The sequence below is a fragment of the Pipra filicauda genome, unplaced genomic scaffold (assembly GCF_003945595.2).
Source record: "Pipra filicauda isolate LSUMZ 115617 unplaced genomic scaffold, ASM394559v2 scaffold80_size11013439_pilon, whole genome shotgun sequence".
Classification (NCBI taxonomy): domain Eukaryota; kingdom Metazoa; phylum Chordata; class Aves; order Passeriformes; family Pipridae; genus Pipra; species Pipra filicauda.
Window position 1 is genome coordinate 8781775 of NW_024104987.1, and position 23035 is coordinate 8804809.

General features: G+C 45.2%; 2 protein-coding genes across 6 annotated transcripts in view; one reads left to right on the forward strand and one right to left on the reverse strand.

Annotated features, from left to right (window-relative positions):
- The window catches only part of OGFOD3 (2-oxoglutarate and iron dependent oxygenase domain containing 3), a 35216-nt gene extending 21894 nt beyond the window's left edge, over window positions 1-13322 (reverse strand). For both annotated transcript variants that reach the window (XM_027715673.2, XM_039390300.1), the window contains exons 1-6: window positions 13197-13322; window positions 12688-12941; window positions 8431-8506; window positions 7508-7550; window positions 1219-1283; window positions 569-625 (exon numbers count right to left, since the gene is read on the reverse strand). In XM_027715673.2, coding sequence (XP_027571474.1) covers window positions 569-625; window positions 1219-1283; window positions 7508-7550; window positions 8431-8506; window positions 12688-12941; window positions 13197-13303 — 602 coding nt within the window. In that variant the 5' untranslated portion in view covers window positions 13304-13322. The remainder of the gene's footprint in view (window positions 1-568; window positions 626-1218; window positions 1284-7507; window positions 7551-8430; window positions 8507-12687; window positions 12942-13196) is intronic.
- HEXD (hexosaminidase D) lies at window positions 12861-22889 on the forward strand. Of its 4 annotated transcripts, XM_027715675.2 has the most exons (12): window positions 13356-13641; window positions 13824-13933; window positions 14050-14137; window positions 15062-15226; window positions 16264-16447; window positions 17134-17205; window positions 17937-18132; window positions 18781-18863; window positions 19663-19741; window positions 19819-19920; window positions 20423-20512; window positions 21359-22889. In XM_027715675.2, the coding sequence occupies exons 1-12, from the start codon at window positions 13576-13578 to the stop codon at window positions 21525-21527; spliced, it is 1404 nt and encodes a 467-aa protein (XP_027571476.1). In that variant the 5' UTR covers window positions 13356-13575; the 3' UTR covers window positions 21528-22889. The 4 variants fall into 4 exon arrangements, 3 of the variants coding, with proteins under 3 accessions (XP_039246233.1, XP_027571476.1, XP_027571477.1); XR_005566854.1 differs by having other exon boundaries at window positions 12861-13933; window positions 18781-18930; window positions 21359-21466; XM_039390299.1 differs by having other exon boundaries at window positions 13072-13933.
- The last annotated feature ends 146 nt before the right edge of the window (window positions 22890-23035 follow it).

The following is a 23035-nucleotide window of genomic DNA, read 5'->3' on the forward strand; positions in this document are numbered from 1 at the left end:
ACCAGATGCCAAAGCTGTGACATTATGGAGCTACTTGTAAGGGAGATTATGCTCTCCTTCTCCAGTCAGAACATCAGTCATTTAATAATAATAAATCCTGCTTCACCATTTTTAATGTCTTGCTACACTTCACCCCCAAACCCCCACAATCCTGATGTAATAATGGCAGAGAATTGTCTCTGGCCTCTAACACAAGAAAGAGGAGTTCACGAGGAAGGATTTTACATCCCAGCAAATCACCCCAGAACTCAGATAAAGCTCACAGGGCTGCATCAACCCCTTGGGCAGGGAGGGAAATGTGTGATCCCATTTACACCACCAGAACTGCCCTGACATGGCTGATGCAGCTCTGCTCAGAGCAGCTGATGCTGTTGATCAGTCACCAGAAGATCCTCTTATTTCTCTTCCTCGAGTCATCTTATTTCTCAGAGATTACTATTCTGAGCTGCAAAATCAAGTGTATGTATGAATGCAAAGGACAATCCCCTCCCGACCTGCACTCTAAAAAACCCCCAAAAATACAAAGTTCAGGTTTGTGGTTCATTCAGCAGTTATTGGAAGCCTTTACCGATACAATGCAAAATCCTCTTCCGTGAAGATGTCGTGAATTTTGTCCCCAAAGTACCTGAAAAATTAAACAACAGGCTAAAAGAGGAGTTGTTGAATGAGAATCTCTAATACCAAGATGCCTCCTCACCCCACCTGTGATTTGCTCACAATCAAAGAGTGAAAACACAACACAAAAAATCCTACAAATGCTTTTGAGCGTGATGTGCAAAAGCACTGCTAAAAGATTAAATGTTGAAAGATTAAAGGATCAAAATGCTGCAGCTGGTAATGGAATTCCCCAGGCATTAAAAAAAGCTCCCTCCCAAATCACGAAATGAGCACATGGATTCAAATTTTTAAGAGTTCAGCCTACTTGATTTCTTCCCCTGCTGACAAACTAGACTATAACTGTGAAAAAATACTATGATTTACTGGTGCAAGAACCTCAAAATAAAGATAATGGCAGCCTTCAAAGAGCCCAGCTCAACAAAAGATTGGTTTTCAAGCCACAAAAGCTCTTTAACTGGTCATGGAAACCGTGGTGAATCCAAGCAAATTCCACAGTTTCTCATCACTAATCCCAGCCCACAGGGCTTGAGAAATTGGAAGAGGGACTGGGCATGGATGGTGTGGGATAACAAGAGGCAGGAAGCCACAGCCCCACTTTACCTGTACAAATTAACAAAATGCTTCCCCAGGGAAAGAGCTCCGGAGTGCAAGTCCAAAATTGATGCCTGGAAAAGGAAACAGAAGGAAAAATGAGCATGAAAAGGTTTTATCATTATTTAACTATGACCTTTAATAACTGTCCCAAGTTGGCTCTCACTTTCCACAGCCTCCCAAGTAAAAATATTGGTTTCTGGCATTTGGGTTCACAATATAACATTTACTTTACTACTCCAGACCTCTCTGAGATCCCTGTATGGATGCACAGAATATTCAGGTACTTTGAAAAAGGCACAGGACTGCTGTTCCTGAGATTCAAACCTGACAGGGAATTGCCATGGGCTGGGGGTAAAATACTGTGTTCCAGGATTCCTTCTTGAAGACATTTCCCTTCCACACAAAGATGACTAATTTTCCAGTATTTGTGAAGTGCTCAAGTAGCAGCACTAATATTTATCTTGCCCAGCATTTGTTATTAAAACTTCTCCTTCACCCTGAGTTCCTGTACACTTCTCATATTTAATATAGACATAAAAAAGTCTGTTTAAAAGAACAATTAGAATTCTAAGGCTTACTAAAACCAAAGTCTCTTTTCCTCAATTTCTAAACTGTTGTAAAAGAAAACCACACAGTGAAAAGTTTTTACATATGAAAATTCAATCCATTTCTTCATCCAGTTCAAGCCAAACTCTTCTGCTAAGCCCCAGATGAGCTAAAAAGATTAGTATTCAGATTGGCCAGGATGGAGAGCTACCCCTCAGGACTCTAAAATATTTCTCTGAATTGAATAAAGTACACTTTTTATGTCCCTTGCTGTCCACAAAATACATGTTTGGTTTGCATCAGTTAAACAGTATTTAAAAATATCGCTTCTAATAGCAGCCTTTTCTTTATACTGGAAATACCAAATGGCAACAGTTAATTAACCTGCCTGACACCAAAGTAATCACATCTTTGATACACAATATCCAGGCAAAAGCAATCATCTTGGAATTTGTCATTTTTTTGATGCACCACATACCATTCACATTATTCTAACAAAATCCCAGCATTAATAACACTTGTGATGCAGGAAAACACTCATAGCAGTCCCTCAGAAAAATCTCTGCAGCCTCAATTGCTCTGAGCTCCAGAGCTGAATCAGGGGAACCCCACTGACATCTCCTTTTACAGGGGATAGTCTTATTTATAATAATTTTATTTACCCCTTGAAAATCACATCAAGTTTCAAGCTATTCAAGTGGACACAGCATGAGCTTTTCAGACCTCCCCTTCCCACAGTTGTCCAAAAGCTTCAGAGGACTGTTAAGAAAACAAGTAATCTCACACTCAGGCAAGAGCAGTTCTTGTAATAGGCTTTACTCAAGCTTCACAAGCAAAATACTTTCATTTATTGGTCCCTAGTTCTGTACAAAAATATAAGCCACAGCGTGTGCAGCTTCAAAAATATGTTTGTGACTCTAGTTCTAAAGTAGATTAGAAGAAGTACCAAGACACAGCGGAAAAGATGAATTTAATTTCAAACCAATTTGCCTTTCTGACTCTTTCCACATCCTTTTCAAACTCACACATTTCTTCTCAGTTAGGAAGATCCAAAATAACCAAGTGAATCAATAAAAGACATATCCAAGAACTGTAGGTATTTATAACTGAACAGGTAATAACTAAAATATAAAGCCTAGAAAAGCCAGATGAAGACTGAAAAGGGAATCTGGAAAAGAAAGAACATTCTTTGGGGTTGTTTCCAACAGGGGGAAACAACTTAATGCCAGACAGGGACTTGTTTACAGGTGAGCCCAGAACTATTGGTGTAACAGCTACCTGGGAAAGAAACCAAAACAGATTTATTTTGGCCTCTGCCATTTCAGAAAATTAAACATTTTCACCATAATTTCTGACACTGAGAAGCAAACCTTGGTTACTTCAAGCCCAGCTATCTGCCCAAAGGTCAGCCTGCAGTTCAGATCAGTGTTCCCAGGCTGCAAGCTCTACAGAGATGGCAAACACATACCCACAACCCTATTTTGAGAGGCTGTTTGACAGAACTACCCCCATATCCTGGTTTTCAGAACTTTCTGTAGAAGGGAAATAAAATTTCCTCAAAAAAATAAAAAGCACAAATACATGTTCTTTCAAACCTTCAGTACTGTTAATCCCATACTCTCTACCCTCTGCTAAAAGGATTCAAAAAGAACATTCAAGTACTCAGCACTTCTCAGCATATGGCAAAAAGGATCAATTTTCCCATCTTGGGAAGCGTGACAGGCCCTCCCTTTGTTCCTCCCTAAAAGGGATTGCCAAGCATTAAATACCTTTTCACATCTACACCAACTCCTCCAGCCCATAAAAGGTTTTAAGCGATATTTCTAAAGAAAACAGCAGACACACTTCCCAAAGGAGAAGAATGCAAAAAACTTACTTATACTTGTCTACAGAGGAGCTGGCAGCACTCAAAACCTTCCCCACTGCTGCTGTGGGAATGCTCACCTACTCCAGCTGAGAAGAAGGAAGAGCAGTGGAGGTTCTACCTGGCCACCAGCTCCTGGGCAGCACAAACTTGGTGTCACTGCAGGGAGCCCTGCACAGACTCCCAAAACAATCCCACCTTTACATACCCTTCCCTACTTGAAACAGGAGTAGACAGACAAGAGGTATGGTCTCGGGGAAATGCCTCTTAGATTAATTAGGATTAATTAGGAGACACAAGTGTAACCAGTGTGACTTACACATCAGTCAGACTGCTGGAGGTACAGGTTACTGTGGAAGTTAAATGCAATATTTGGCTACTGAGCCCAGGACAACTTCACACCAGATACAGACTGGACACACCCAGTTCCTCTCCAGCTTTCTGGAGCTAAGCCCAGACAATCACACCAGCACACAGCTGGGAGGGAAGTGAAAGACAGGCTGCCAAGTAGGTCTTTCACTCCTCCCAAGTATGGGTTTCCTAAGGGCTGTCAGGAGGTTAACTGGGAAGGAAGAAAACTACACAGTCTGTAGAGGTATGAGGTAGGACCTGCAGGGGCTTTATGTTCTCCTTGGAAAAGGCAGAGCTGGCAGCATTCTGAGGACCTCAGAGTTTGGCTGGGAGGGCTGAAAGCAGAGCAAGAAGGGGCACAGTCTGCAGAACCACTGTCCACATGGGCTGGTGGGCTCACACCAGCACCCCTCGTTTGGCATCACAGCTGCACAGGCTGTTTGCTTCCCCCAGAGATTAATCAATTAATTCTCCCTGCAGAGGGAGGGTAGATGGCCACTCCTGCCAGCCCTCTTGGAATGCAGGACACACACTGCTGAGTGGCTCATCCAGGCATTTCTTTTCTGGAGCTTCTAAATAAATGCCAGGAGGTGTGATGGGAACTGAGTGGTTTCACTTCCACCAGGGAGTTGTTGTGATGGCAGCACCTCCAAGGAGGTGAAAGAACCAGTCAGGACTGGAGGGGTAACACAGGCAGGGGGGTATGCAGGGAAAGAGTAGGCAGGGAAGAATTATAAAAATCAGAGGAGGTTGAAAAGGGAAATGTCATTACTGCTATGTAGAAGAAAATAAACTAAGCTGAGGCAAACATCAAGAGAACAATGGAATTCACCTTCTGTGAGTAAAGAACAGGGTATAAAACAACTGCAGGAGACAGATGCACAAGGGAAAGCAGCTTAGTGGTGGAGAAGATACTCCTGTTTGGATTCTGTTGGAAGTCAGACCAGAAGATTACCGTGGCCTCCTCCAGCCTCACTCTCTGTGTGTGTAAATAAAACTAAATCCAGGAAAAATTACAAAGGAAGATAAGAGAGTTCAGCATGACAACTGGGGCGTGACTCCTGGGAGGCCTCAATAATTGAGGTGTTTGTCAGGACTTTCTCAACATGGAGCAGGAAAGAAGTTTTTGTGCTGTGCTTCAGCACTCCAGGGAAGGGCAGCCAACAAAGGGAGGAGAGAACTGACAGTCACACACTGCAAGTTTAGGTCTTTAAATTAATAAATGATATCCAGACACACAGACACAAACACACTTCTGTGAATTCAAAATACAATAAGTATGACAGACCAAAAAAAAACCCCAGATATGCTGATTAAAAAGGGGCTAAGAAGAAATCCAAGGGAATGAAAATGCAGTCTGCACCCCAGTAGAAATCTGTAGACATTTTATTTGGAATAGCGGAGAGATCAAAGTGGCTAAAGAAAGAATTAAAAATAATTAAACAGCAACAAGGTGTTATTTAAGGTATTTTAAAAGAAAAAATATAGTCTTAGAACAACAGGCATAACTGGATAGAATTATCCATACACTCTAAATTAAAGCAACAAGCCAGACCTAATCCAAGTGGCTTGAAGCTTGAGAGCAGACAGGCAAAGTAGCTGGATGAAATAAGACTGGAAACATTTTGTATGCTATGTAGGTAAGAGATTGGAAAAGATGAAAGGCTCAAATGAAGAAAGACAGTTTCATCTAAACCCCATCAGTTCACACCCAGCAGGATCTAATGATACCTGAGAGCCAAGACAGCACTGTGGGGAAAAGATTCACTCCATGACCTGGGGAATACAAGCTGGCACATTGGAAAAGAGAGAGGAAAATGGCAGAACAGGAGAAAGAGGTATAAAAGAAACCTGGTAAAGAGACTGTATTTAAAGGCTTCTCCTGAACATGATTCTTCTCTGTGAGGGTGGGGAGGCCCTGCCACAGGTTGCCCAGAGAAGCTGTGGCTGCCCCATCCCTGGGAGTGTCCAAGGCCAGGTTGGACTGGGCTTGGAGCAACCTGGGAGAGTGGAAGGTTCCCTGCCCGTGGCAGGGGGTGGAACTGGATGGGCTTTAAGGCCCCTTCCAACCCAAACCATCCCATGATTCTATGATCTCCCAGAAACACTGGTCAGCTCTTGTGTTTAACATCTTTCAGTGTTTATCCACTGTTTTGGGTAAGGCCTCAATGCAATACTACACAGTTTTGTTCTTGCACCTTCCCCTAAGGATTAACAGCACACAAGAACTTCCTCACACTTTCAGCTGCTGAGCCATGTGAGCAGGCTTGGCTCAGAGCCCAGACCTCTCCATGCACATCAGATTCTCAGCAGATTTATTTTATTGCAGTGATAGCATCATCTTCCCCTCTCCCTCACTTCCCTCTTCTCTAAATAAAACCTCTCAATGATGCTTCCACCATAACGTAGATGATGGATTTGTATCTGTCTGGTGCTCTGGCTTGTTGTCCAGCAAAGCCAGCTCAGCAGCCCTGCCCAGCTCTGTGCTTTGGGGCAGAAGGTTTAACTCCCCCTCACATATTTTCCAAGCTTTCTCTGCCTCAGGTTCCCCAGTTCCCTGACCCCCAGCTGGACAACACTTTCTGTGGTCCAAATCCATGAGGCTATCTGAGTTATACCTTACCCCTGTAATCCCTCTTTGTGGAAGTGCAATGAAAAATCACATGTAGGGCCCCAAAAGCACAGGAGAGGAAACCCACTAATGCCAGGAGCCAAGGGGAGGGTCCCAACAGGCAAAGTGGCAAATCATGCAACCACAGAACTGGAAGAAATCCAAGGGATCCCAACAGAACCGAACACAGATTGCTAAATCTTTTAAACATATTGTTTGAGATGGGCAGCACTGCTTCAGTTTCTTGGTTTATGTTTTTTTGCAGGTCTTTCTCATCAGTCACAAGGACAATAAAGTCTTATTTTTCTTCACTGAAACCTTTCTTTTCTGCTAATACATGCCCTAATTCAGCAGAGGCCTAAAGAAGTGGCTGTGCTTGCAAATAGTCACGAAACAGTTTCTGTTTGTACACAAAAGCATTCTGAGAACAAAGACAGGGTAAAGAAATTAAAATAAATGTGCTTGTTAAAGATAAGTGGGATTGTTTTCATTTTAAAGAATACTATTCCAAGGTTTACTTCATTTTAAAGAATACTATTCCAAGGTTTACTTAAGACATTACATGGCTTTTTTGTCACTACACAAAACCAATCTTTACCTGATGCTGTGAACCACTGTAATTTAGTTTCAGAAGTCAAACTATTGTAATTCTGCTACAGTAACTGTTTCCAGATGAAGAGAAAATCAGTTCAAGAGAGGTGCTAGAAATAACTAAACTGAATTCAAGGAAATGGCAACTGTATTGCACAAGTCAGGAGTTACACTGCTAACAGAGGTATTAATGGGAGATAACTTCCTAAACAAATTTTTTTCCAAGTTTGAACAGAAGGAAAAAATTCTCCATCACCTCAACCCCCAGAAAATGCATTTATAATCTTGCCTTGGCAGTAATAGAATGTAGAAAGTAACAGGACACTGCTCACCCCTCCATCAGATCCTCCCAAGGACAGTCCCCTCTCTGCTATTCTGCAGGCAAAACAATAATCTCAGATGAGAACTGAAGTCTGATTACTTTGTCCTTTAATCCTTATTTACAACATGTAACTCTTCAACTGAGTTAACAGAAGCTCCCATTTATTAGAAATTGAATCTTGCAGCCTGTCATAAAAATGAAGTATTTCTTTTGCAGAACATTTCTGAGCTTGCAGCTCCCTCCCATAAATCCCCAAAATAACCCCAAAAACATTATCTTTAAATACACTCTGGCCAAGTAAAGTTAAACATAAAAAACCCCAGATCTTTATTCTTGAGGGCAGTACAAATAAACCTGTACAATGCAGAAATCACAATCAGGAGCCCAACTGAATTGAATCACAGAGTGAACAAAGCACTCAGGAGCTGCACATCCCTTCAAGCACTACTGACACTCCCCACTTACTTGATTATCAAGTGGAAATCACACTCAGAGAGGCTGATAACTTTTCTAACTGCACAATTTGACCCCTACTATTTGATTAAAACTCAGCACTTAGTGCTCACAGAGGACTACAAGGTCAGCACCAGTTCATAATTACCCAGAAAGACTCTGCTGAAAGGAGACTTCTGTGGTTTTGTTCTGCTTTTAAAGGCCAAATGAAACAGGAGGCAAATTGAAAATCCTTTAGAACTTATTTAATTCCTTTTCCTTTTTTTCAGTGAAGCACTCCTGCCCCTCAGAGACTCTGTGAGAGAACTGCCTTCACTACAGCAAAAATGCAGAATGGCTTTAAAAACCCCAAAATTTAGTGTTTTAACCAGTTTAACCCATCCTGCTTAAGCTCCTGAGCTTTGTGCTGCACCTCAAAGACTGGCACAGTGTCATTACAGTAAGTGCTTGGAAAAAAGTTAGAGCTAAAAGAAAAATTACCTACGGATTCTTTCAGCTTCTTCCCTTGTGATTATGGCATCACTCACACCCCTTCCACACCTCCTAGGAGTGCACCCTGGAACACAAAGAGGAAGAAAAAAAGCCACTGAAACCACTTCAGCCACCTGCAGGGCAGGTTTCTGTATGAGATTTTGCACACAAGTGTCTCGAAGCACACAGCTGGGACAGATTTGACAAAATAGTCCCTCAAAATTCCTTGCTAAGAAATCCAACATTAAATTTTAAAAGCTCATGGTAATGAAAACCAGCAGTAAGAATTCCAGGTGAAGAATAAATGAAAGTTCTTAAGGAATTAGAAGTCTGGTCCACAACAGTCTTCAGGCAAGAAGAAATAAGATCAATTCTGAGCCACCAGAGACTTTGGGATGTCACACTTGGCACTTTTCTGGGCAAGATCCACACAGAGATGTAATGCCACAGAAAAGCTGGGCTGAGAGTATTTTCTGCCACCTGCCAATACATGTTCTGCTCCTGCACTGAGTGTCTCTTCACGGATTATTTGCTCCTCAGAACACAAAACTCCTGCAAAGAAATCAATCCATTCACCCATGCAGGTCAAAAGCAGCAGTCTGCTCTAATTAAAAGCAAATAATAAGTATGACCAGGCTGACAGAAGGAGAAGTTTTGCCACAGCACAAGTGCTTTGTAGGAATTTCCACTCCATCTTACTGGATATACCCCAGCCATGTCTCCTGTGGGCTGCAAGGGTAAGCTGCAGGTAGAGAAGAGCAAGGAAAGAGTAAACTCAAAGGATAATTTCAATACTCCAGGACAAACCTGGCTATGGGGAGTTTGCTTTCTACAACATTCTGCAAAACCTTCTGATTTCAGGAGAGATTTGTGCCATTTCCAGCTGCAAACATCAGCATAGATTTTATCCTTTTGGAAAGGCTGGCGCTGGAGAGTCCAAATTTGGCAAAACTACAGGGTTACCTCAGACAATTGTTACGTGTCTGGGGTCTCTGACAAAGAGATGGCAGGAGATGGCAGTGGAGAAGGCAATAGCATAAGCTTTTCCAAATGGAGAAATTAAAAAAAAAACCCAACAAAAAAATCCCAAGAAAAATACAGTCCAGCATAAAGTCGGTCAGGTACCAAGAGCAAGGCACAAACAGTGAGTGAATACTAAGGCAAAATCAGAACAGTCTGTTTGAAAACAATTTCAGCAGCCAGAAATGTGTCATCTTTGTCTCAGAGACCATGGCACATGGGAGCAATGAAGTGTTAAAAGCAATCCCAGAGAACCTGCACTCAGGAGAAATTCAGATTAGTATCACAAGTACCCAGTAGCCTCCACAAATTTATGCCCAGGAGACACAAAATATCCACTTATCCAATAAGGCACCGTCAGCTTTGGATATCAGAGATGTATTTCTTCAATCAAGGTAAAGGAGGAACATACCAAAACATGTAAAACACAAGTAGTGCCTCTGGCCCCTGCTCCTGTTCAGTGCACAGAAACCACAATGTAACACAGGGCTTCGAGTGCCCAAACTGCAGCTTCATCTCCTGCTAAGTGGTATTTGGCCAAGAACTGCTAAGACGGACATAATTCCAATGAGAAAAAAGACTCCATCAAGATGCTCCCCTAATGCACAGAACCCATGGTCTGGGTTGGAAAGGATTTAAAGATCATTTAGTTCCACCCTCCCTGCCATGGGAACAACCCATCTCAAAGCAGGACAAGAGCAGGCAAAGCTTTATTGGCTGCCATCCCTGTAACAGTCTCAGTGTCAGACCTTTTCCTCCACTTTCCTCACAGGCTTCTCTGCTTTCCACATCCACTGACCTAATCTCTGGTAAAGCATCTCAATATTGTCTCCCACACAGGAGTTTCATCAGACACACCAGTAGCCACAGCAGTTTTAAGTAGTTAACCATGTCTCAAGGCAGCAGAAATGGCCAAGATCTGGCCACAGCCTCCAGAATGTAGATGAGACTCTGCTCACACAACACCCTTCCTTCTGCAAATACAATAATTTAAGTGCTTGGCCTCTGAGAAATAGCACATTTCATTTTGTATGGAGCATGTTTACAGGCAGGCAGTGCTATAGAAATAAAACCTGCTCTGCCACCAGCTACCACATCATTTGAAGCAAACTGGAAGCTCAGTTGCACCAGTTCAGTTGGAAGCAGGGGGCAGGTGCATAAATAAAAAGCTCATCTTAGCTGTGGAAACTTCCCAGCCGAGCATCAGACACCAAGTGATGAGAGGAATGTGCCCCCTTCTGACACAGAGCCCGCAGCTGTGGGGGTCAGGCCAGAGGAAAGGCTGGGAACGAGGAGCTATTGAGTGATAGAAACCTGTTTCCAAAGTGGCCAAAGCTCCAGGGCTGGATCCAGTTTGGCAATGACCACAACTGGCATTTTGTGCCTCGCTCCGCTGTCGGTAACACACCGAGCTCGGCGCTGTCACAGCTCATCATCCCCCTCGCGTGGGGAAAAAGCCAAGTGCAGGGCTCATTAGCACAGCACGCCTTCAATTAACCAATTAACAGCTGCTCCCGCGTTTCCAACACTGCTGATCTCCTTCTGAACGCACGGGGCAACACACGTAAAACATCTACTAAAAACGCAAATCAATCCCATACATTGAGAAACAGCAGCAAGCAAACATCTAGTTAGAAAATCAAAATACAAACACAAGGTGCCTCCCCTTTGTCCCTCCTGGGTTGATCAGCAAGTCAATCGTCCTCATAAAGCCAAGAGGTCACACCTCACCCTGCAATCAGCACTTGCTGCTGCTCCACGGGACACCCCCAAGAATGGAGAACACATTCATTCCTATCCCTGAAGTTCCTGCCTTCTTTAAGATAGAAAGAATAACTGATGGGGTGGCCAAGACCGCAAGTCCACAGCTCAGAGAATTCCTCTTGCAAACCAGGGAAGGGAAACATAAGAGTTGTGTTGGTTTGGGGGGTTTCTTTTGATAAGCAAAAGCCCCAATAAGAGAACACAGAGAATTTTAGCCATAACCAAATCTGTGGCAACACCAGCTGCAGTTTTCTCTGGCCTTGCACTATGAAATAAAGCCAGCAGCAGTTTCTCCTCATAGTAATTATGCCAAGTTAACACAGAACGTGTGTTTTCAGGTGCTCTGTCAAAAAAAATCCCCCCACTAAGGAAGATTCCTTGCTGGTGGCTTCCTGACAGCTCTTCATCAGAGAAGATGAAAATCTTCCATTTTTCTTGAAGAACCCATATCAACCCTCCAAAGAAATAAGTGCCAAGGAAAACAAATCCCAATTTGACAAAAAACCAGGCTCAGCTGAAGGACATAAAGGCAGAGAAGTGCTCTGTAGGCAGCATCAAAAGATATCAGCACGTGCACATCTCAAAACAAGCGTGTCACAAACTGGTACCTGTGCAATTACCACATGCTGGTGACAGACAGTGCCCTAAAAACAGTTCCATTCCATACCCTGTATGGTATCGACCAGCAACAAACTCACTCCCAAAGCCGACTTCAGGAATCAACAGAGTATGAAAAGAAATTGGAAGCAGGCTTAGCAAAAGGTTTATTTCACAGAGGCCAAGTAAAGCAGCCTCAGAAGAGAATTACACAGGAATGACAGAGTAACCTCTGGGAACAACTTCTGGGCTGGCCCAAGGGGCACGAACGTTTGGGGCTTTAAGCAACACTCAGTGACCAGGAGTTTGCTGGAAACACGGGAGTTTTGCAGCACAAGTCTGGTTTTGTGATAAATAAATAATTGTGATTCGTGAAACAAATGGGTGATTATATCAAAATAAAACAAACAGATTGTAAAACTTAATTACACCCCCATAAAGAAATAAAACAGACCCTCACAAGGTCAAGAGGCCTAAACCCTCCTTACTATCCTAAGAATAAAATATAGTAGAACTTTAAATCTTTAGGCGCCTGTTCGTCCAAGGATGCATGAATTATGACCGGTTGTAGAGATAACCCTTTAGCTTTAGCTGTAAGAAAACCCATCTATTAAATACTTAGCAAAAACCTGTAGAATGTATATGATATAATTAATATGCATGAAGTAGCTAAGATAAATACTAAATGTACCCTGTAGTAGGGGTGTGCAGATTTGGGAAACTGGTCCCATTTCTGTCACCCAGCCGGCTGCTTGCTTTTACCATATAATAAACTATTATTCGAAACTTATAGAAACTCGAGACTTTGTTTATCACAGTTTCACAGACTCGGCTGTTATGGCCCTCTGAACAGTCACCCCACGTGGGACAAGCCTGCCCGAATACCTTCAAACCGCCTGTGGCTGTCGTAGTCCTCCGAGCAGGGGATCTCCACGAACTTGTCCCGCAGGCTGTCGCTGCGATGTGCCAGCACCTCGGTGACCCCATCCTGGAGGATCCCATCCCCGGAGATCCCATCCTGGGCGAGCAGGCGGCTCCAGAGCACGAGGCCGCCGACGGCCGCGGTGAAGAGGAGGAGCAGGATCGCCGCCTTCGCCCGCCATCCCCGCGGATCCTGCCGGGACCGGCCCTTCCTGGCGCTGCGGGGGGAGCACAGCAGGGCCGTGAGCGACGGACGGGCCGAGCGGGACCGGCCCATACCGGGGAGCCCCGCCCGGCCTTGGTTTTGAGCACAAACACACACAAACACACACATATATTTACAAACACCCGCGATCCCACCCCGCCTCCCACCGCAGCTCCCCCGGAGCCGCGGTCCCACGGCCGGGCCTGGGCACTGCTGCCCCAGGGGCAGCGGGTGGGAGGTGCGGCCCAGGGCCCCCCTGTGCCGGTACCTGCTGTGCCGGCGGCCCCCGCGGCCCGTCCCTGTTCCCGTCGCCGGTCCCGGCCCGCTCCCGGCGCTCTCGGGGCCGCGGGGCAGCGCCCGGCGCTGCGGGGCCATCGCGCCTCCTCCGCGGCGAGCGATGCGCTCGGCGCGCTTCGCCCTGGCCTGCCCTGCCTGGGGAGCGCGCTCGGCCGGGCGGGAGGATCCGGCCCAGGGCCGGGGGCGGCGGAGGGGCGGCTGCGGGACAGCGGGAAACCGGGACAGCGGGACACGGGGACAGCGGGACGCGACCTGGCAGCGCCGGGACAGCGGGGCCGGGGCGGCGGGCCGCAGGCCGGCAGTGTGTGCGGGGCACGGCGGCGGCAGCCCAAAGCAATCGAGGCCGGAGCATGCGGCGGCGCCTGGTGCACCTGGACCTGAAGGGCGCCGCGCCCCGCGCGCCGTACCTGGAACAGGTGAGGGAGGGACCTGGGGCGGGTGCCGGATTTACCAGGCACAGGTGAGGAACATGCCTGGCGCAGGTAAGGGGTGTACCTGGGGCAGGTGGGGAACATACTTGGCACAGGTGAGGAGGGGATGGGGACAACAGGACTCATCCCGGCCCGGCCGCTCCCCCGCTGTCCCCTCCCTCCCGCAGGTGCTGCCGCTGTTCCGTGCCCTCGGTGCCACCGGGCTGCTGCTGGAATATGAGGACACCTTCCCGTATACGGGGCCGCTGGAGCCGCTGCGGGCACCGCACGCCTACAGGTACAGCCATGTACCCACAGGTACTGCCACACAGCCGCGGGCACTGCCATGTACCCACAGGTACCACCTGCCTGGTACCCCCCGGTGCCCTGGGGCACTGACGTGTCTCTCCCCAGCCCCGCGGAGCTCCGGGCTGTGCTGAGCCGGGCGCGGGCGCAGGGCCTGGACGTGGTGCCGCTGGTGCAGAGCTTCGGGCACATGGAGGTGAGCGGGGCAGGGCTGGGATGGGGGAGCAGGGGGGGTGTGCTGAGCCGGCACTGCCTGGGGGCAAGGAGGACAGTGGGATCCTGGGGTGCTTTAGGGAGCATTGCCAGCAGGTCAGGGAGTGATCCTGCCCCCTCTACTCAGCCCTGGGAGGCACATCGGCAGTGCTGTGTCCAGTGCTGGGATCCTCGGGATAAGAGAGACACGGAGCAGCTGGAGCAGGTCCAGGGGAGGCTGCAGAGATGCTGAAGGGATGGAGCATGCCTGTGACAAGGGAAAGCTGAGGGAGCTGGGGCTGTTCAGCCTCCAGAGGAGACACTGAGAGGGGACCTCCCCAGTGTGTGTCAGGGTCTGCAGGGAGGGGGCAGAGCACGGACCGGGCTCTGCTCGGGGGGCCCAGCAATGGGACAAGAGGAACGGGCAGGAAACAATGCCCAGGAAGCTGCACCTGAACATGGGGAAGAACTTCTTCCCTGTGCAGTGACCCAGCACTGAACAGATTGACCAGAGAGGGTGTGGAGTCTCCCTCGCTGGAGATATTCAAAAACCATCTGGACACAATCCTGTGCTGTGTGCTCTGGGATGACCCTGCTCGAGTAGGGAGGTGGGATCAGATGACCCACTGTGGTCCCTTCCAGCTATGATGTGATTCTGTGTTGGGAAATTTCTGATGTAAATCCTGATGTTCCCATTATCCAGCTGTGCCAGCTGCAGGATTTGGGATCAGGGGCACACTGCACCATTTCCTTCACCCAGAGACCCCGCAGCACCATGGGGCACAGCCGTGTCCCCCCAGCCTGTCCCTGGTGTTCATTCACAGGCACTCCCAGTTTTAGCAGGACCTGCTCTCAGAGCCCTGGTGACAGGGGACACTGCTGTGCCCTCGTTCTGTGGCTGCTCCCCAGGCTCTCCTTTCCCTTGCAGTTTGTGCTGAAGCACAGGGAGTTCGCTCATCTGCGGGAGGTGCCGGCGCTGCCCAACGCCCTGAACCCGCACAAGGAGGAGTCTCTGGCGCTGGTCAAGGCCATGATTGACCAGGTCATGGCCCTGCACGAGGGCCTGGAATGGTTCCACATCGGATGTGATGAGGTGGGACTTCTCTTGAGCCTGAAATGTTTTTCCTTTGAGGAGGATGGTAAGGGCTGAGACCCTGTATGGGCCATTCACTTAAGAGCTGGACTCGATGATCCTCATGAGTCCCTTCCAACTCAGAATATTCTGTGATTCTGTGACTCTGCATTTCAGTTTGGGTGGGATTTTGGGGACAGAAAACACAACTCAAGCCAGTGTAGAAAAGTCTTTTTGACACTAAATAATTCCAGAAGCACAGGATGTCATTTCTATTGGTCTGAGTGTAATATCAAAGTATTGAAAGCAGCTTCTTAAATCTAACTCAGCACTTGGGTTTAGGTCAAATGAGTATTTAAAGTGAGATTAAAGTGAGATTATCCATTGGAGCTGTTCATTACAGATGATATGAGTTTTATGTAAGATGTTGTCTCATCGTTCTGGCCAAGTTACTCAAAATAAGCCTTTTTGTGGTGGGAAATGGTTTTTTTTTTTGTCTTGGGAGTTTTTATAAAGCAAAATGCTATTTATGTAGAATAAATGTGTTGTGGGTAAAACCTGCTCTAAACCAACAAAGAGTTTAAATGCATATCCAGCTTAACAGGCCTGAATCCACTCTCTGCATGGACCAAGTATGGGGGGCTGCACTTGGACATGCCCCCAAGTTGCTTTTAGACTCATACAGATGATCTCCTTCCCTGAGACAGGAACCTCGTTTTATATAACTCAGGACCTGATGTATTGCCAGATTTAAAGGTAATAAATGTGGTGAGAGCTGCTCCTAAGAACAAACCTTCCAAAGGCAAATACAGCATTTAAATATTTTAGTTTCTAAAGGAAAATTCCCTTACGATCACACGTAGTCATGGCCACAGTCTCCTGCAGACTGATAGAAAGGCTTGCAGTGTCTTCAGCACTGAGAGGTGCTTTTGAATATGTCCCCTTAGGGTGTCCCATCTGGGCAAAAGGTTTGGAATATTGTGTGACTTAATGATACTGTGTCAAACTCATTTTCTTTTTCTGTGTAAGCAGTCAGGATTCTTTGTCTGATGTTTCAGGTCTACTACCTCGGTGAAGGAGAGGAGTCAAAGCAGTGGCTGCAGCAGCCAGACAACACCCCAGAGAAGCTGTGCTTGGCCCACATAAAGGCAGTTGCCAGTTGTGTGGCCTCATCTTACCCCAGGGTGACTCCCATCGTGTGGGACGACATGCTCAGGGGGATGAGTGAGGAAACACTGGCAGGTGTGTGACCAGGGATGGGCTGAGGCATGTTTTGTGTCATACCAAAAGGTTTATACAACTAGTTAAAGCAGATCTGCTGGCCCTGAAAATAATGAAAACAAGAAGAGTTGAGATATATATATATATATATATATATATGTATGTATATATATAGATATATATATATGTTTGACCAGAGAATAGAAACGCTCAGTCCTTGGCTGTCACAGACTTTCTGTGTGACTGTGGGCCAGTCTGAACACATACACTTAAACAAAATGCTCATCCTGCAGTGGCTGCCATCAATTCTACTTTCTCAACACGTTCAAATAAAACAGCCTGCGGTCCAAGTCTAAATCTCTGTGCCTCTCACCACCTTCTAATGTTTGTTGTTGCTCTGTGCAGCACCTGTTCCCAGTGGTGCAAACACAGAGAGAAGCTGCAGCCCTGTGAACACCTCTGTGATCATGGTGCCCACCATGAGGACTCCGACACTGAATTGTGGGGTAGCTCCAAGACCTTGACATCATGAGTCTTGTTTGTTGAAAAATATGAAACCACTGCTAAAATTTGAGTAGTCTGAGCACAGATGGAGTTCCAGCATTTTCAGAGCTACCTTACACGTGCTACTGCACCAATAATCTGTACTTAGTTCTCACTTTTACCTGGCTGTTTTCCATTACTTAGGAGAGCTCTGTTCCTTCCAGACTCCGGGGTCCCACAGCTGGTGCAGCCCATGATCTGGGACTATGCAGCCGACCTGGATGTGGAGGGCAAAGGTTTGTGCTTCTCTGCTGAGCTGTGTAGAAGCAAAGAGCTGTTTAAGCAAAATAGCCAAAGCAAGACTGTGTCATTAAAACATACCTTAGTTGGACACCAAGCAATTCTATTTTTGTTAAGTTGTTTTTTGTTGCTTTAATGGCATAAACACAGCTCGTTTGATTTCACATAAGAGTTGCTATTACTAATTTCCTTTTACTATTTATGTTTCTCCTATGAAGGACTTGCATTGTCTGCTGCTTAATTCTTTTCAACACTGATGGGGCATTGAGAGGTTTTTCACAAGCACTGTTACATCAACTCTCCTCACACTGAAACCAGTGGGAGCCAATAGCCCTGTATTGAGCAGCTCTGCAAAAGAAGCTTCAAGGCTTCAGACATCTACAGAATTCAAAGGGAAACTCCTAAAGGCTCCAGTCAGGCATTTAACACGCATGAAAATGTTTCTTTGTTGGAAAAAGAATCAGCTGTCAGATGTTGTGCAGGCTTGTTACATGCCCAGGGTTCTTTTAGCACTGTAACAATCCAAGGGAATGCAATACAGTTAACTGGGCACATGAAAACAGGAGGGCAGCCACCAAAAAGGCTCCTCAGAGAAGGTGTCTGATGTCCCATCTTTGGGACCTCATCAACCTGTTGGAACTGGACCTTGGTTCCTCCTCAGCATTTCAGCCAGGGCTGAAAATGGAGAAGACTCATGCTGTGAGTGTCCCTTTGTGTCTCATTGCAGTGCAGCTCCTAGAGAAGTATCGGAGATGTGGCTTCTCCAAGGTGTGGTTTGCAAGTGCCTTTAAAGGAGCCACAGGAGTGAATCAGTCCCTCACACTTATTGGGCACCACCTGAAGAACCAGCTGGAGTGGCTGGAAGTGGCCAGCAGGACCCCCCCTGATGTCCTTGAAGGTATCGCCCTGACCGGCTGGCAGAGGTGAGGAACAGCCTTTGAGATGGTTCCAGGGATAACACGGAGGCAAACTTCCACCCCAGAACTCCCCAGGAGGTACAAGGAGGCTGGGGAGCTGGAAGGGAACTCTGCAACCCTGCAATCCTTCCTGTCAGTCACTGCTGAGCCTCAGAGATCCACTCAGGTGGTACAGCACTTAACCAGCAGGAGCAATTGTTTTGGAGACACCACCACCAGCAGATTGGGTTTGAAAGCTTGAATGTACTTTGTGCCACCTAAACTGCTTATAGAGAACATAGTTCATGCATGGTGGATGTATCTGAATGTCTGATGTGAACTCAAACAGAATGAAGTTGCATAAGAGAGAAGAACTTGTTCATATAAAGAAGGACTAAAAGGTTTTTATGCAAGTCAGGAGGTCTAAGGGAATACCAGAGAGCTGAATTCCAATTTCTCTCTCTGATTTGCCTTGAGAAAGTAATTTCATTTTTATCTGTTCTTATTAGTAAGACAGAAATACTTTGTTTTTCAGGGATAGAAGGTCCCTTCTCTGAGACAGAAACTGATGTTTCTAAAGCTCTTTAATTTTAATGATTGAAATATTAAAACTTCCCATTTATTTAGTATGTTCTGCCAGTAAACTGTCTAATTAATGGATTTTTTTTTACCTAGGTATGATCACTTCTCTGTTTTGTGTGAGCTTCTCCCAGTGGCAATTCCATCCCTGGCTGTGTGTCTGCAGGCACTAAAGAATGGTACAATGACAACTTTATTCTCTCTCAGCTAATGCCTTGCACAAGAGGGAACTGCCCTTGCCCTAAGGTTGGCACAGGCTTATTATATTTTGAGGTGGTTTGACTATCTGCTCATGGTCTGAATTATGAACAGTAAATTACAGTTTGCAGTATGGCAGCAGAGAAGCCTCTTGGCCTAAGTATTTAAAAATAGCCATTGGATACTCATCATTTATTATGTTCTAACCCACAAATGATGAAAAACTTCATGTTTATACTAAAAAATAAATTGAAGAAGCTGAATTGCTTTTTAAACTGATTTGAAACAATACTGACATATAAATTAGATTCATTTAGTTTAGATTTAGATCTTGCTTAAGTATAAAAGTTGCATTGACTAAGCAATTTTCTTAAAATGGATGTAGGAAGGACACTGCCTGGTAAAATACTTCCTGTAGTTCTGGTTTCTTTACAGGCAGTTGTCAACAGAAAGGGTTTTTTTTTTTCTTGCTGCATTTCTTATTTTCAAAATAAAGCCCCACATGTTACTGATTTTTAACTCAGGAACTACAAATATTCAGCATCCTGAATGGGAGGCTCAGAGCTGGGAAGTGCTTTACCAGAAAACTCTGTGAAAGACCATGTGCTCCACTTCCCACCCACAAGTGTTTTTTCCTTCTTCTATTCTCATTGTACCTTTTACAAAATCTCCATCCCGGAAGAACTGCTGAGCCAATGCAGAGTACTCCAGAAAAACCCTCTTGTACGACCATTCTGGTTCCTTAGGCTCCTTTTGCTTATTGCCACTGTCTTCTGCCAGGTGGCTACTCTGAAAAGGTTAAAGAAAATGTGGAAAAGCTCCTGGGAATGTCTAACCTGGAGATTGATACTTACATGAGGTAAAATTCCAGCTGGAGAATTCGGGTGCTTCTCGTTGCGTGGTAAGTTCAGAAACTAATGGATCCTCTTTGTCCAGCACCAGTCTGGGCACCTTTCCTGGGAGCAACATCCTCACCCTTGTGACACAAGTGAGCTTCTACCTCAAGTCATCAGTGGATGAACTTCTGGAAAGGAACAGGTAATGAGGTTTATGTTGATTCCCTGCCTGGCTGCCTCAGTGTTGGAGCTGCATCACCTCCAAGTGGGGCACAATTCCAGCAAAGTGATTTAAACATCAAGCTCTGCATTTCAGGCATCATTGGCACCTCAGCAGAACATAATATTTAGCTGAAAATTTAAAATATTTCAGCAGAATTCCTAAATACTATGTGCTGCCTTATTTAAAGCATCTGGTTCTTTCCTGAGGTACATTTTACTGCTATTTAAAGTTAAAATGAAATTTTTGAATGGTGCAGTTACAAAAAAAGGAGCTCGAAATGAAACTTAAACTGCAGCAGATGATCAGTTTTTATCATCTGCCAAGAACAGTCTTTTACAAGCTAGTTCCAAAGATATATAGACTTAAATAAACTTACTCCTTAAGCATTATCTCTGCTAAAGTCTAAAGTCTTATTACCTCCCTGTCATCCTACAAACACAGATGTCTTTCAAACTCTGCTCCTCTTAACATCCATTTTCAGGTATGTCACAGGCTGGTTCAGCCCCTACCACAGGAAAAGGAAGATTATTCATCCTATAATAATGCACCTCTTCCAGCCAGATGCAGTCAGGTAACACCTCTTGTTTTGCATCACATGGGAAACAGTCTGTCAGATTTTGGGCACTCAATTACAAGTTTTGAATCCTTGCCTCTTTCTGTAATTATCTCAGAAGCATCAGTGGGAGTCAAACAATATCAAGTATTCATAATATGGGTTTAAACAGAAAATGTTGGGGTTGGATTTAGATGATCAAAGTTCCCTTCCAACTCAAACCATTCTATGATTCTAGTTTTATGTTTGCCTGCCTTCTGTTGAATAAGTTCTTTGAATACAAGTACAGAACTGGTCTCCAAAACCCTCTCCCTTGTCCACTCCTGTGCACCTCACTGCACTTGTTGGCCTTGGTGTAGGATTTCACCATGGACCAGCTTCCAGACAGGGATCAGAATAAATCCAGACCCTTTTCCCAGCTCCTTGTCACCATGTGCTGTTCAGAACTTGTCCTACACATTTTGCCAGTTCATGCTGATTTTTTTTTTTTTGCTGTGATAAGGTGAATATCCAACTGCATCTACTCTTTCTGATAAAACCCAGAATTAAATTCCCAACAAGTCTCACAGCAGGTTTCAGTTACACTTAAAATGTGTATAGTGGTTTTCTGAGCTCACATCTCGGTACTTTAAAAGTCATTGCATGAGAAAAGTGCCAGGATTATTGGTACTTAAACAGAAACAGCATCAACCTTTTGCCATCTGAACAAAATCAAGTCCTTTGGGCTCTTGTAATAGATGCTTCTTTTCCTGTTAAAGTCATTTTAAGGACAGCACTCTCTTCCTAAGGCCAGTAAGCCAACCCTCCCCTGAGGCAGAGCTCACCTGCAAATGTCATTGTTCCTCCCTTCTCATTTCTGCTCAGTCTCCTCTCCAAGTGGAATGCTGTGGTGCAAGACCTCCAAGCAGCCATGGAGCAAGTTTTCCACCAGTGTGCTATAGAGGAGTGGATGGAGGAGAACGTCCACCCCAGCCTGCAGAAGCTGCAGCAAGTGGTGGATGATTTAGATGAAGCAATAAAAGCACAAAATTAGGGGCACTTCAATTAGTCTGTCTCATTCCATGGGAAAACACGGCTAGTGGAAATCACCAACTAGTCATTGAGCTGGAGTTTGTCATCTGGAGAGCTGAACTGTGATTAAACAACAGTGACCTGAGGGCAAGAAGGAATTTACTGGTGTAATAGACTTCAAGTCTATTTTAATCTTCCTGTCTTAACATACACTGAGCCTTAATTCACCTGCCCTGTAAGTCAGGTTTGCTGCCCTTGCATAACAGAATGCAGGATCACAACTCTGGAAAAAAACCCAGTTTCTTCCACATTCAGTATTTGTAGCAATAGAGTTTCTTACTTAACAATACCTGGAAAAGTTCTACAAGTTCTACTCCAGTCAGTGCCCAGCATGTCCACCCTTTGCAATTTCTATAAAAAGAAATATTTAGGATACTTACACCATGCTTTAGGTCCTTTTGTTCTGTCCTGCCACTCCTCCATGTGTCAGCTGTGCTGTGTCCTGCCATTCCATCACCAGTCCTTCCACAGCAGGGAGCAGTTCCAGATTTTGGGTTGGATTTTTTCAGTCTTTGAAACACATAAAAGCCTGGGGCTTAAATCCTGCTTTGATTAGCCTGAGGTCAGGGATTAACATCCAGCCTTTTGCAGAGGTCTGAGCAAGGCCCTGTCAGGTGCTGACAGGTCACAGCAGAGGCAGGAGGGGACAGGTTCCATTCCAGGCCAGAGCCAGAGGGAGCTCCAGGAATAGTGACCCTTGGACTTGGAGTGAAAACTGCCAAACAAACATTGGGCTGCTTCACTGGCTGCCAAAGCATCAGTTAACCTCAGCTTAGTCTCATTCCCACAGAAAAGCACCATCCCACTCTCTAAGGCACCTGATGAGCTCTGTAAAACCTGAAACTGCAGGTTTGTCCCAGTTTGAGGCATGACTTGAAGTTACTAAATATGAGGAAAAAATGCTGGTTTATTCTGCTTTAATATCAAACTTTTCATATTGTGTGGCAATATATTTTGTGGACGTAACTGGAGCAATAAGATAAACACCACAGTGGAAATAATTCAGAAGTCTGGTAGTTAAATACATCACCATGAATATTCAAAATATTTACTTGTGCTTCACTTATTCCTTTAAATTATTTTTTTTTTTTAGAAGCACAGGTATTGAAATTCTCTTGGAACAATCTCTAGATTCAGAAAGTACAAGTACAGCATAAGACAAACTTTAACTTTCTCAATGAGAGCCTCAGTGATTAGGTCCACATGCAGATTTTATTCTAAAAACAAGCAATTGCTATGCAGACCTTAATTACAAAAGTTACATGCCTTGAACTAAACAAGATCTTAACTTATTTTCCTTGAATAAATCCTTTGATACTCAAAATGTTTGTGGAAATGTGCTTCTTTTTTGTGTGTGTGGCATGTTGGTTTGGTTTAAAGGAGGGAAGATGGAAATATATTCACCAGTGGAGAGTTGGATCCCCATTAACTCCTCCAGCAGGTCCGTGTCAAGTAGTAATTTAGACAGCC

Bases quoted from the DNA above. Each gene is read 5' to 3' on its own strand.
- HEXD (XM_039390299.1), top strand. From the start codon at position 13,326: ATGCGCTCGGCGCGCTTCGCCCTGGCCTGCCCTGCCTGGGGAGCGCGC. The intron at 18,133-18,780 runs GTGAGGAACAGC...TTTTTTACCTAG, and splicing joins GCCCTGACCGGCTGGCAGAG to GTATGATCACTTCTCTGTTT. The intron at 19,742-19,818 runs GTAAAATTCCAG...CTCTTTGTCCAG, and splicing joins GAGATTGATACTTACATGAG to CACCAGTCTGGGCACCTTTC.